General features: G+C 41.3%; 2 protein-coding genes across 2 annotated transcripts in view; one reads left to right on the top strand and one right to left on the bottom strand.

Annotated features, from left to right (window-relative positions):
- The window catches only part of PLCG2 (phospholipase C gamma 2), a 66,054-nt gene extending 63,021 nt beyond the window's left edge, over nucleotides 1–3,033 (top strand). The window contains exon 33 of the mRNA XM_040615040.1: nucleotides 127–3,033. Within this exon, the coding sequence (XP_040470974.1) occupies nucleotides 127–169 (43 nt within the window). The 3' untranslated portion in view covers nucleotides 170–3,033. The remainder of the gene's footprint in view (nucleotides 1–126) is intronic.
- A 4,110-nt stretch (nucleotides 3,034–7,143) lies between these two features.
- SDR42E1 (short chain dehydrogenase/reductase family 42E, member 1) lies at nucleotides 7,144–10,533 on the bottom strand. The gene is made up of 3 exons (XM_040615041.1): nucleotides 10,452–10,533; nucleotides 9,999–10,100; nucleotides 7,144–8,738 (listed from the first exon to the last, which is right to left on the bottom strand). The coding sequence occupies exons 2-3, from the start codon at nucleotides 10,064–10,066 to the stop codon at nucleotides 7,631–7,633; spliced, it is 1,176 nt and encodes a 391-aa protein (XP_040470975.1). The 5' UTR covers nucleotides 10,067–10,100; nucleotides 10,452–10,533; the 3' UTR covers nucleotides 7,144–7,630.
- Between the last annotated feature and the right edge of the window lie 4,030 nt (nucleotides 10,534–14,563).

Here is a 14,563-nt window from a genome sequence, read left to right as displayed (position 1 = left end):
AAAAGTTGCAATGCTTGTTGCTGATACGTTATTCGCGTGCATATCTAAGTAAATTGAACTTGGTAGACTGTTTTCCTCTGAGAAATTCCTAGTAGATTTGATTTTTCCTTTTTTCTCTCCCTTAAGATTGAAGGAGAAGAAAGTCAGTAACAGCAAATTCTACTCTTAAAGCAATCGTTCTTTGATGCGTGCTTTATGGTGCAATTCAGGAAGAAAAATTAACTTATCCTGGTCATCCTACTCAATGACGGTCTCATCAGACTGAATGACTGGAAGAAGAGGAGGAGGAGGAAAGATGGGTTTCCTTAATAATTTCTTGTTATAACAAAAACTTTTTAAAATTCCTGATAATTTATATTCTGTACAAAGCATACCTTCTGTGTATTCAAGTTTTTAAAATTTGAGGGCATGCAGTTGGATAGACCTCACTTCTCATTATCAATACCTGAAGTACAAGTATAAATCATCTACTATGTTTGTGTATGCAAGCTATAGATAAGACATTCACAACAATTTGCATGCATGGAATCACAGCACTTCAACAACCTGGCTCCTTAAGATTAACTGGTAGTGAGTTTTTAATTTATTAAATGCTGTAAAAGCACTTCTACACCAGCATTGTTATGTCATGTATGTTGCAGTGCCCAAGGCAGCAGCAGATTGTACTTCTGATACTGTATGAAATACTTTGGGCAGCTGATAGCTCATACTGTATTATTTCTTGTTAAAAGTTTTCTGTTACATTTTTGAGAACTAGAAAATGTGTTAATTTTGTTGAAACCAAATATCCTCTGTGACTGTAGTTGTGTTTTTCCTGTTGATCTCTCTGTAAAGGTTAAGAAAGGAATGATGTGTGAACCTGTGTTCATAGCCCCTGCGAACTTATGTTTACAACCTCAAGGCAGTGGAAAGAAAAGTTTTTAGATATGCAGTAGGAAATATCCTTTTGTTTGCAGAAAGGAAAGGTATTTCAAGTTCTGCAAAGCATTTACTTTGGTATAGTATCATTTTGCAAATCCTTTCAGCTGCTAATGTGCTTAGAAATGAATTTTTTAATGAACTGTCAATTTTTAATCTTGCAGTCCTACTTAGACAATAGCATCAAATTACAGTGTTCTGTAAATGCAGACCATTTTCCCAAAATGTATCTAATCCAAGAATGAGAGTATGCACAAATATAGAGGTACATCATTCTTAACGGCTTTAATCAAATGAAGAACATGGAGCTACAGATGAGAAAACTTGTTAGATTAGCAACTGTGTTTTCCTGCCAGAGCAGAACTCAGGTCCTTCGATGGCATATTTAACTCCAGTTGTCATTGTGTGTTGGTTCTTTGTGCTAGCACTATGGTATTACTATCAAGTTCCTAGTTGCTTTATTTCTACATGAGCGGAGTTTTGCTGTACATATGTTTGACTTTCAAATGTGTGCAGAGGAGTTCAGTTTTTCTGTCTAAGTGACTGCCTGAGGCATAAAATGCTGCGTGCATAGTGCTGTATTTCTGATCACAGAAAACTTGCATGGATTTGGGATCCATGGCCTGATGAAGCTGCCTCGGCAATTTTCACTTTCTCTTGCTCCCCATGCTGTATGACTTCTGTTGTTTCAAGAGGCACTTAATTGATGTCATTGTGCGTTCAAAGATGATGCTGGAGGAACCCCTTGAGGTTTTGGTTGCTCTGTAGTACAGTCTCCTCTCAATGATGAAAGTGCTATAATAGTGTGTCCCACAATGGGGTGGGGTTTCTGTAAATGTTTTATTATAAAGAAATTAACTACTAATCACCCAACTTAGAAAGAGAAGAGAGCAAAGTTAAAGGCAGTTCTCTGCTTTCCTTCCTCCTGCCTGAAATCTCTTCGGTACCTAGTTGTGATTGACCTGTTTGAGGATTAAATGGGTGCAAACTGCCCTCAAACAAACAAAAAAATCACATCAACTGTGGATTTGAGAGGCGGAGCTGTAACATAGACTGCTGCATAAAGCTGGGCTAATCTGCAGCGTCCAGATGTCTGGGATGATTCAGTTGCTGTTCCCTGAGGGGGGACCTTTGGCATGCATGCATTTTATAGCATGTTCCAGGACCCAGGTAGTTTGTCATACGATCAGTCCCTGTGCTATACATTTCATTCAACAGCCTCCGTGATTCCCATTTAATGAGAACATTGTGTTGTCAGTATTGATCAGAGAAAGCGGCCCAGAGCCTTGTCTGGAAGGTCCTGAGATTGTTGCTGCAGTTGGGACAGGATTTACAGGCAGCTGAGTACCAGCTAGGTGTGGACTGATCACAAAAACCCCAGGAGACTACAAGATGCTAGGGTTTAGGGAGATCAAACCCTAGAGCCTGAGGCTGTTGCTGTGGTGGGGTTTTTGTTCTGTTTTGTGGGGAATTTTTTTTTTTATTTGTTTGCTTTGAGCTCAGTTCCAGAGCAGACATAACCAAATTGTTCATTTGTCCTGGCTTCTTTCATTGGTGTGTATATTCCTGACGTGGGACAGCCATTGTGTGATGAACACAGGGGTTCCTTGTGCTGCTGCTGTGCAAAAATTTAAGAATTAGCACATTTTATAGTCCTTTGAAAAGTCCTGTGCACATTCTCCACACATATGAGATGTCAAAAGTTATAAGCAGTACTCCCTCAGTATTTATGAAAATGCATTTCATTTTACAGTAGGACTTTTTCCCAGAGTATAATGTTACTCTGTATTCAGAAGGAAAATAACCACATTGACTGTTCTGTTGACTTGCAAGTGACGGGCAAGGCTATGTATGAACTTTTAATTTGTTTCTTGCATTCTGTGTTTTAACTCCAAAATCTCATCTCTCAATTCTTTGTCAGGGCAGACTGTAGCAACTTTTTCACAGTTGCAGCTGTTTTAATATGAAAGTAGGTTTGAATGTGTGTGCGAATTTTATAATCTAGAGGAGAAACATAAATTTTTTTGAAGTTATCTGTTAAATTTTTGTGTTCTTATATAAACTGTTTTAAATCCTTAAAATAACTTATTTTAATAAATAATTTTTGATATCTCAGTGGTGATGTGAATGATGCCAGATGCTTTGTTTAAACATGGCTTGTTGAATGTAATGAATTTTGCCAGTCATTTGAGGCAGTATGAGTGAGTTCTTACTGAAAAGTGGTTTGCTGGTGTGTTATGGTGTGTTCTGCAAGGGGCTGGAGAAGGGCATTTCTGTGTTTTTAAGATGAACTGACATTATTTCCATAGGCATGGTTAGTGTTGCACTTCATCTGGCTGCAAACAAGCAGGGTGGAAGGAAAAGGTCAAAGATGGTGTTTAACTTGCAACTCTTAAGCGACCTTTTTCGGTGATAGGTAGATACAAACTTCAGCCCTACTGAGCATCAGATTTGTATCAACTCAAACAATAAAGTCTGACCTAAGGGAAAGTTTAAGTCTGTGGTAGTTTGGAAGAACAATAATCTTGATGTTCACTGTAAAACTGTATCAGCACATTTTCTGTAAGGTTGCATGGGCAGAGGTGCTGCTGAGTGAATGCATGCTGTCTTTATGTTGTAGTTTTTTTCATTGTTGGGTGTCTTGGAAACAAATTTTTCTCAGTCTTTTGATAAAAATTATATGCATATTGAACAGGAATTAATATGAGGTACCTGAAGCCAAAGTCTTCTCAGAGGCCAGTAGATGTGCCAAAGGGTCTTTATCACCTTTGAATTTGTGGGTGTTGGCATGCATGAGGTCTGAAGTAAAAAAAAAAAATTGTTTCATTGGGGTGTTTTGTTGCCTATATTATCACTTCTTTTCCCCACCCCAATGCATCTATAAGTTTCTCTGCTGCAAATATTTTTTTAGCTTTGCAGTTCTCAAACTAACCTTCTAGATGGTGAGATGGCGTTCGCTGTGTACCAGTGATTATCTCTGAATTCTCCAAACTAGCTGTAAAAATCAGAATGAGGCATGGAAGTTGAAGTACAAGTTGTTGAATTCTGCTGTAGTAGTGTCAGGATTTCTAAGTGCAGTCCAATTAGCTGACTGTTGCAGACTGAAATTCCATTTATATCATTAGAAACAGAAATTAAATATAATGAAAATTAACCTTCAGAATTCATTGGGAGCCAAATTTGTCTGATCCATAACAGTATTAATAAACATGTACAGCTATTAGTTTTAAAAGAATTTAAAGTGCAGTTTTACTCATTGCTAGTCTACATTCTTAGCTGTTACCCCAGCAAAACAGGGACTCATAAACTTGGATAAAATAAAGCAGTAGTAGTTCCCTTAACACTTGTGTGCTCCTGAATTGCAATTTAATCCCCAGATCTTTTACAGTATGTGTAAATTATCAGTGTTCAGGACACTTTTCTGTGAAGATCACATCGTAAATTATTAAATATACTAGCTAGTGTATTGTTGAATGTATGTGGAAATTAGTAATAAATAGAAATTAAGGAAAAGTTTGTTTTGGTCTATTACAAGAAAGCACTAAAAAGGATGTCTTTAAGGATGTTTTACGCTTCTAAAATAAATATATTTAAATAGACATTAGAAGTGTTAAGTTGGTCCATTTATGTCTGGCAAACTTTTTACCTTGGCCTGCTGTGTATGTGAGATCAAGCAGCTGACAAAAGATTCATAAACTATCCACTTAAAACATCTGCATAATTCTTTATAGTGAGGCACCTATCAGTTGTTAAATAATTTTGAGGACTAAGAAAAAGTGAAGCTGTGCTATATTTTCAGTTCTGCTTTTTCAGTTTTTAGGTGCATTTCTGGTAATTCACTTTCAGGAAAACAGGCAGTAGATTAAAATTTGGAAACAGACACAACACTTGAATTAATTGCCTTTAATTTACTCAGCTATTCATGCAAGAGTAGTAATAACAAACAAAAACCCAGGAAGGACAGAGAATTGTCACTGTAAAATACTTAAAATAGAGCAGCTGTAGCTGGGTTTATACGTATGTAAAATTCAAGCAATTTTAAAGTATCTCCTTAAGCCACAGATTTCCTGTTTTCATTTTGGAAAGAGGAAAAGTATCCTTCACCTATTCTGTAGTCATATATTCTATATGACATATAGTCACATAGTCTAAATTCTATAGACTTTTTGCTTTTTTTTTACTAGATAGAGCTGAATGAGACAGGGAATTAATGAATATATACAGTACACTGTTGATGGCGTCCGGGGTAGCCATTGCCAAGCTGCTGCCTGTTTCTCCTACCAAGTACCCGATTTAGTGCCCCGTGCTGAAGCAGAAGTCATGGGCTGTTAGGACGGAATAGCGCTTCCTAGTCTGTTATCAGTGAAAACTTCCGTCCTTGGCTCCAGAGAAATGAAAAGGTTTGTGTGCTGAGCTTGGCAGGAGTTCTGGTCCTCATGGGTTGGTTGGGTTGGCTTTTGGGGGTGGTGGTGGTGGTGGTTGTTGTTGTGTTTTGTTTGGGTTTTTTGTCTTCTCAGGAGCTTCCTCTTCTGTTGTTGTACCCCAAAAGCTATCCGGGGCTTTAACCTCAGCCACTACTAACAGTGTGGATTTAGGTTTCATGAGTTTAGGACCCTTTCACAGATACCCCCCGCCCGACCTCACCATTGAGATAATTATGAATGGTGGTAGCTGAGTTTTGCCAATAAAAAGATCACAAATAGCAGAAGGAATTCCTCTTTGGGCACAGGAGTTATGTTCCATATCTTAAAAAGATACTTTTACAAGACTTAGTACGAAATACGATGCTATGGTTGTGTGCAACAGGCTTGTGCAATTTCTTGCACATTTTGGTTTTGTTGGTTGCTTCTGCTGGCATTAAAATTTCTTAATCTTTTTCTGATAACGCTGAGTCAAAACCAGAGAATTTAAAGGGGAAAATAACCAAGTGGTTTTCACTTGAAAAAACAGGGCTGGTTGGAAAGAGAACATCGGGTCAATGCTTTCATGAGGTCACGACTGTCTTTTTGCTGTTTTATTAAAAAGAAGGCTGCTTCTTTCTGCAGACTATGATGATGTATATTAATGACTTCTGGAAAGTGGCCCTTCTGCCATCAGCACTCGGTTGGAGGCACATAAGCTCCTTATAAAGAAGTGCCAGGCTCCTGCTACATAAACACCACTGCCACAGCCCCCCTCAGTTTATCTGCTATTACAAGGGGGAAAAAACCAACAAATTGAGTTCTTTCTTGAACTATTACACTTAAGTTTCTTTCATGGTGTACAAACTGGTAGGGGAATGAAGAGGAGAAAAGTCAGATTTCAAGCAAAAGAAAAGATGTAGTTATCAATAGTGATTTTTTTTTTTTAATATTTTTAAAGCTAAACTTCTTGGGAAAAGAACTTTACATGAAAAAATAGTGCTCATTATTAACTACAAAAATCATCTTCTGAACATGGGTAGCAGTGGACGTGGTTTCTCTATTGAGGCATTTTTGTTTTCTGAGAATCCTTTAGCAGTAGTACAGCAGACTGGCTCTTCCTCACTTCCCTATTCAAATTGCAGTAGTGTTTAACAACTGAAGTAACTGGAACTTAAACAAAATTGTGTAGTTTCAACTACTAAAAGGGAGTAGTTTATGGAAGTTTAAAGAGAAGTGTGAACTTCTTGGACTGTCCTTTCATCAAGAAGTACTGAAACTGTAATGCTGATGGGTTAAAGGAAAACAACTTCGTGATTTCATGTTTTGAGGTGAAGTTTCTCAGTATCTCTTCCTGTATAAAACTGACAGAGATGAGGGAGAAGTTAGAGACAGTAGTGACCTGTACTTAACAAGGTCTTATTTTTTAAGAATAGAAAACTCCACAAAATTATGAGTTCCATTGTATCACGTGTTTATCATTACTACAAAGTTGAAGTTCTATTCAAATGGTGTCAGCTGTTAAAGAAATATTGTTAAAGGCTAAAAATGTTTTTATAAATAGTGGAACATGAATGTAATCACTTACCAAATGTCTTTGGATTATTTGTTTAACCATTCAATAATGCTGGGGAAAAAATCATAGGTCTTATTTATGAATGCACTTTAGCTAGCTCATTCATTTTAAACAGGCATATTTTACTGTTAGAAAAATCTACAAATCTGTGCTGCTTCAAGCACTTTGCTATAACTTTGATTAACCATTGTGCATTTTCCAGAAATGTCATTATTACAGAGCTAACTCAGAAAAGCACACCAGAATGTATTCATTTAAAAATGCACACATTTATTTATAGTCTAGCAGTTTATCGTTAATCTTGGTTAGGCATATATACACCCAACCTGGAAAGCAGAATTTGGTTTTGGAATGTAATCAAAGAATAACTTTATTCTCCTCTGGATCATGTAGCACAAGCTCTTTAGGAATAAAGGGCAGGGATCGAGGAAGAATGGTCAGTTTAAAAACATTTGTTCCATTCACTGTAGTGTGCTGTTGTACCTGAAAATAAAATGCTGTTTGCAGTAATACTGAGCTTCATCTTGTTAGTGATCTGATGAATTTTACTTTGAGGAGAAACTATGTATAAAAATTACACCTTTTTAGTCAGCAGTTCAGTTTCTTGGGGACAAAACTGAATGATACAAATGTGTGGTGGTGGTTTTTTTTTTTTTTGTTACCTGTTGTCTGTCAAAACCAAGACTACTCAGACAGTGTAACTAAATTCTGTCCTCCATACTCAGCGTTTCATCTTTCAGAGTGAAAATGCGACTGCAGATGGAAACCATGAGACCATCACAGCAATCAGCAGCAAAAGCAGTCCGCCATCCCTGATAAGATGCACAACAGTATACTTCCTCGGCTTCAGTCCGCATCCCCGAGACCTAAACCACTCAACCACTTCATTCAGGTTATATTGCTGAGGCTCATACCCCAGCTCCTTTCTGGCCTTCTCCATACTAAAATAATGTGTGACGCCAGTTTTGTAAACTTCTGTGCGAGTGAGGAGAGGCTGAAAGTTATAAACGTGTCCTACAAGAAAATGAACTATTTCAGTAAGGAATGCAAAAAAATAGACAAGGGAGAGAGGAAGACGACAAGTTGGGAACTTGTAACCCAAACCTTCCACTAATGGTCGGAAAAATTCAAAGTTATTTACAGGCCTGCCATCTGAGATAAAATAGGCTTGGCCTGCAGCTATGTGCTTTTTGTTGGCTTTGAGGGCCTCAGAGGCAAGGATATGAGCCTGAACTAGATTGTCTACATGCACAAATTCTACTAAACTAAGAGGATCTCCATATACAAATTTAAACAATCCCCTTTCAATGTAACTGACTATTCTTGGAAGATGTCTTTGTTCTCCAGGCCCATAGATGCCCGCTGGTCGAAGAGCACAAGTCCTTAATACACCTTTCCCGTTTCCAAGCTTGGCACCATTTGCTTCCAGCACCTTCATTTCAGCTAAAGATTTGGTCCGGGAGTAGTGGTCTGGATGAAGGTGAAGAGGTAGATAAGGCAGAGATTCATCCCCATTTTCTATAATCTGGCCTCCAAATATCACGTTGTATGTGCTTGTATAAACCAGACTCGACACTCCTGTGCTCCTGCAGGCTTGGATGACATTTTCTGTTCCTTTCACATTAACATCCTCTATAAGTTTTTGGTTCAGCTGCTCCCTGCCAGACATTCCATAGGAAGCGATATGGAATACGCAGATTACATCTCTGAGAGCCTCTTCCACTTCAGACAGGTGACAGACATCCCCCTGCATGAACTTTATTCCCTCTGGCACGGTCTGAAGTGGCTTCGCGACATCAAAGAGAATCACATCAACTCCCTTTTGGTATATAGCACAACCTAATCTAAAACATGATAGAGACCATATGTTAGTATACATAGAATAACAACGCATGTAACATTTCAGCTGGAGGTAAGATAAGACTATTAACTATTTTAACACTGATTTTTTTTTTTCCCTTTCTTTTTCTCATGGGAGTCTCTGTCACACTCCATCAATACTTTGGAGAGAAAAAAAAAAAAAGCAGAACTGCTCTAAAGGAAAATTCAGAATAGAGGTAACCAAAGTGCTTTCAGCAGCCTTTTGGAAGAACCCAGCTATTTCTCTGCTTCTGTTCTCTAGAGATCAGCAATAGCAAACCTTTCAGATGTAAACCTGCAGCCAAGTATTTTTTACTGGTTTTATCTTATTGCTGTTGTGCCATCCTAATTCTCTTAGAAAAACAGGTTGGTCTTTGCTGTTGTGTTTGAAATTTATGGAGAAGATGAACGAGCAAGACGCTTCTAAGCTGGTATAAATACTTCGCTGCATGTCTACATTTTACTCCCAAGTCACTGTAAACACAGGTATTGATACAAAGTATAAATCTGGTATTCCTTTCCCCTTTTCCTACAACTGTTATATTTCTATAATGCTTAAAAGGGGAGATAGTGGAGGAAAAAGCTGAGCAGAAGTCTGCTCTTTTGAGAGTGCTCCCTGCACCCCCCCACCACGAAATTTACTTTTTGGTCATGACTGTAATCTCTCTTACTTATGTAAACAGTTGTCACTCTGCAGGTACTCCAGAAGATAGTCTAGGGCACAAAATAGTATTTTTTTCTTCACGCGGCCTGCAGAGCCATCTACAGCAAGGTGAAACGGATTTCACTTAAATACGTATCTTTCTAACAACTCTAATCCTAAAACATCACTGTCCATAAAAATAAATATATCCTTAAGAGCAGAGGGCAGCTGGAGTATTTATCTATATGGCTAAGCATGTGCGTAACTATTTGCAGGCCACAGCCTACTGCCAGAAGGAAGATCCGCGTGCAAGTGTAGGCTTGCTCTTAGCATAGACTGCAAGCTGATGACCTAAATCCCCAAAGGTGACCAGACAGGTAAATATCTGTAAGTCACTTGCTGCTCAGCGTGTGGAAATGGAGCAACGCACCCACATGAGAAACAGAATAACATGTTTGCTTAGACCTGAGACCCAGGATGGGATGAACTGGATCTGGCATCCCAGGCCCACAGTTTTCCCTTTTACAGGTGGATTTTGTGGCCTTGCTAGCAGCCGTCTTTTATGTTTGTTCTTGTATGCAGTAATATTGAATGCACTAACCGGCAGCCAAAATAACCACCTCCTCCAGTAATAAGCACCGTCTCCTTGGCAGTACTTTCTGGTTCCATCCTCTTTCCTGCGGCACTAGGTAAGGAAACTGACCTACAAAACACACGGTGAATATACATGTTACAATCAGCTGGAGTCCTCGTGTCACTATGCACCCCGTTATTCACCGATCCCTTGCACGGGCTGGCTGGAGCCATTCCTTTCGCCACCCGCCGGGCGAGGCAGCCGTACGTCCTGCCCGGGTACTCCTCAGGGCAGAGGTTGTAACTCGCAGGGAGAGGCAAATCCCGCTCCCCTTCCCGGCCGCGTTCAGCGGCTACGCCGCGTACCCCGGCTGCAGGCGGGGCGGGATCGGGCCCCTGCCCCCCCAGAGGCGGCCCGGCGGCGGGAGGGGACCCCGGGGCCCTGCCGGCCCTGCCCGCCCCGCCGCCCGCCCGCCCCTACCTGCGCGGCCGCCGGGCTGCTCGGGAAATGGCGCGGGAGGCGGCGGCGGCAGCGGCGCCACGAGATGGCGGCGGCGCGGCGGGGGCGGTGTGGCGGGGAGTCGCTCGGGAGGCGTCGGATGACGTTAAAAACATGGCCGGTGGTTGGGGCTGGCCGAGTTGTGTCCGTTGGTGTGGCAGGAAGATGCTCCTTCTCCCCTTCGCGGGCCTGAGGGTGCTCAACCTCGCTTGGTTCTGAGCCTGATCTGCTTCAGAACAGGGAGTCCCTGCCCGGCTGTTACGGCCGAGCCTTTCTGGCGTGTCACAGCCCGCGGCTCTGCTGTCCCTCGGCGGGTGCCTGCGCCATCGGCCCAGGGCTGCGAGGCTCGGCAGGGCGCCGGGACGCTTGAGAGGGGCCTGGTGGCTACAGAGCCCTCGAGCCCGGGGTGTCTTGGCGGCCCTCCTGTCGGGCACGCTGGCGTGCAGGTGCTGCAGCAGCCTTCAGGTGTTGCGCCGTGTCCTCGCGGCTGCCTCGGCGCCGTAAATGCAGCTGCCCCGCGTCCCGGTGCGGCCAGTGGCACGTGAGGAGCGCCCTGCGCCTCGAGCAGGGGCTGACGTGCTCTGGGCGGTGGGATGGCAGAGCGAGCAGGGTGGCCGCCGAGCTAAGCGCCCGAGCCGCTGCGAGCTGTGTGACAGGGCTGTGACGGGGAAACAGCGGCACGGGCAAAGTCTGCTCTGCTGTGTTTTCCCTTTCTCTTTTACAGAAGCGTGAGTCGCTTGGGGCGCGTTAGAAAGAGCTCACAGAGTGGATTCGGTGTCAAAACCACCTAAAATACACAAGTTTTTGTTTTGCAAACCCTCGACAGAAGTAGCCACGTTATACTGTGGGTTTATTTACATTGACGGCTAGCAAGAATTAAAACTAAGCGGTTTCTAAAAATAATTCTGAGAGAATTAAAGGTTATTTTATTTTAGCTGTGATTTCTGGTCGGTGAATCTCTGTGCCTTAAATAGTAATTTCGAGCGTGGAACTTGTGCTGTACCACCTGACCACGCAGAGCTGCTGCATCCGTGTGGCTGCGGTGTTGGTGTGGAGGGCATCCTTCAGTCACAGCTGATTTCCCCGTCTGTCGTCTGTACGGGCAGAAGAGTGGGTTTCAAGCAGCCCTGAAGCATTCCTGAAAATACTATGGAGACATATAATCAATGGTGCGTTCGCAGAAGTGTAACATTTGTAGCTCAGAAGCAGAAAAATTGTTTGGGCATTCCTAAATATTAAGTATATTGATTATGTAGTGCTGCGTATGTCTTCTGGATTTATGCATAATACCTCAACCTACTCGATGAAGATTTTTAGAAAATTTTCCCGAGTGTTTTATCGCTGGCAAAGTACAAAAGAGTCCTGATTTTTCTCTTGAGACCTGCTAACGCAGAGTGGTTTATCTTTAAGGACTCTCAAGCAGATTATGGTGATACACAGCTGGTGTCTGTCTTGTGATGGATCGGATTGTGTTTGAGTGGAGTGTCACGGAACGGCAGAAGAGCTGAGGCCAGAAGGAGACGCGGGGTATTGCCCAGCTGCACCCCGTGCACAAAGCGGGTTCAGCCAGAGGGGTTACTGGGGACTGTTGCTATTGTGTATCTCCAAGAACGGAAACTTCACCGTTCTCCGGAGAGCTTGTAGAGCTTTGTACAGTCTGAATGGTGGCTCTGACCTTGCACTCCATGTTGTGTAGGTAAATGTTTGTATTTGAAGAGGCAGCTGTTAACCTCAGGATGACGGTTTGTCCTCTGGGCTTTGCGGTATGTCCTTGCAGGACAGTTTGCAGGATTGAGACCGCTCTCTCCTTACGCGTTCTGCTTTTTTGTGCTTTCTGCCTGGTATGTTATCTATGGTAAGTGAATTGTGTCAGATTGTCTCATAATTAGAGTAAATGTTATGAATATAATAAAGCTGTAGTTAAGATACTGTGGAGCTTTTGCTCTTAAACCACTACCAGTTTTATTTCTCATTATAGTAAATAGTCCTTTTTGGCTTCAGAGAATAGTAAGGAACGTTCATTCCTTCACAAGGGTGACATCTGTGAAAGCTGTGGGTAAATATTGTCCTCATTTTACATTGATTTGATGTTAAGACTTGACTCTCTGATCGTTTTGCACAACCCATTTTTTCATGCTCTTTCATTTTCTGAGACTCTGCTTTTCCTAAGACTTTATGGACTTTCTGAACGTGTCATAAATTTTGTATTGCCATCAAATAGATCGACTTCCAGTTTTACCTTATACATAATGGAGTGTTTGTCCTGGGATTGTTTCTTTTTTTGTCTTTTAAAAAAAAACACGTGTAAACCCGGTCTCCGCTACCGATTTGCACTTTAAAGAACCCGGCATTTCAGAGCACACATTGCATATATCTCGGTGTGCAGAGAATCAGATTGGGTTACAGTCACTTGAAGAGATCGTATTGATACATGGAATTGCACACTAGGGCAAGATGTGTCAGGATGGAAGCATTTGCAGTGTAACTGGGGGGTTATTTGGCACAACCTGAGTTGAAACGAACCTGAAATAGGCTGCAAAGAAATCCTTAAATCAGCAACTAAACAGAGCTAAATAAGCAGCTGTAGCGAACAATGCAAGTTACAAAGAACGAGCAATGAAATCATTAATTATTCTTTCATAGTACAGTAGTTCATCTGGTTCCCTTTGCGGTTTGAAATACTTAGCTAGTAAAATTATTTTTGTCATCAAAATACAACCCGTGCCACCAGTGCTGTCTCAGGAAGCAGGGCAGTATTTCATCTGGGGAAATAAACCTTAGTCTACTAGTTTTGTATTATTTGATTGATTTCTTTTTGGTATTACTGAATTGTGGGTTTTTTTCTTTGAACAATGGGATGAGAGAAGAGAACAAGACTTGAAACTAGGTCAGAACCAACCACATAAATGGTCTTACTAAAACATGTAAAACCAATTTTTTTAGAATAGTACTAAAAAGGTAAAACCAGCATCTACATTGTGAATGGTAGTAGAGAGAACTGTAATGTTCAAAATTAGAATAAAACATTCAGTCTAGATTAGACTGGAATATTTTTAAAGGAGACAGGATTATGGATAAAAACACTACGCTGAGTTTTATTCTTGGCTCTAGGAGAGCCTCTGTGACCTTCAGAAAGTTGACTTCTGTTCTGTAACAAAGGTAGCATTGCACTTCTTCAGTGCCCCTGAAGTTGTGGTGGTGCTTGTTTCATTTGTGTTTCTGACGCTCAGATTGGAGGTGCTGTACAAATATTAATAAACCAGGAAATAAATTGTATGGGGCTTAAAGAGTTTAGGCAGGTATGCAAGTTAGATCCTCTGAGAACGTTAACATTGACTTCTTTTTAGGAGACCTGTCCACTGTACAATATTGCTTGTGGGAAGTGTCATACATTTGGGGATGTGGAGACAAAACCCCAAAGTATGTAAGTTTCTTTTCCTGTGAGTTCCAGTAGTGAAAAAACTTAGCCCTTTCTCTTCCACATTGAGAAAGGAGAAGAATTTCACCATTAATTGTATTCCCTGTTTAGTGAACACCATTCAGTAAAGCTGATTAAAATTGTTCATTCGAACAGTTGCTTTATATAATTTTCCTGATTTGATTCTTCTGTTGTTCTCTCACTTTAGGAGATAGGACTTTGTAAACGTTTGTAGCCCCGACTAGAACGAGGTGCGGGCAGCAGTGGATTCCTTACCGAAATGAGTGTTTGCAAAATGGAAGGTAGTTTCCACTCAACAGAGCTCTTGCAAAGGGTCAGACTGTCTGCAGGGTATGAGGTCCTTGGGTGAAGGAAGAAGTTTGGTATATGTTGTGCTGAAGATATGTGGTCTCTGTTATATGATTCTTCCTATAATGTCAAAAAAAAATAATCTCTGTTTTATTTCAGTTTTAAGAGCATCTTGAATGCGAATGCAGATTTTGGGGGGAATGTTAACCTGTCGCTAGCAAGTTCCTTTTCATACACGCCCCGAAGCAACATCCAACAGAGAACACAGAGGGGCTCGGATGTGATGCTGGCAGCAGCAGTGCAGGGCCCTGCTTGCATTTCTGTACCACCTTGTTCCGTCAAGGCTGCTCTGCTCAAAGCTGTCCGC

This window comes from Falco naumanni, chromosome 15, assembly GCF_017639655.2.
Source record: "Falco naumanni isolate bFalNau1 chromosome 15, bFalNau1.pat, whole genome shotgun sequence".
Classification (NCBI taxonomy): Eukaryota; Metazoa; Chordata; class Aves; order Falconiformes; family Falconidae; genus Falco; species Falco naumanni.
The sequence above is the reverse complement of the archived record's forward strand: the minus strand, read 5'-3'. Positions and strand labels throughout refer to the sequence as shown.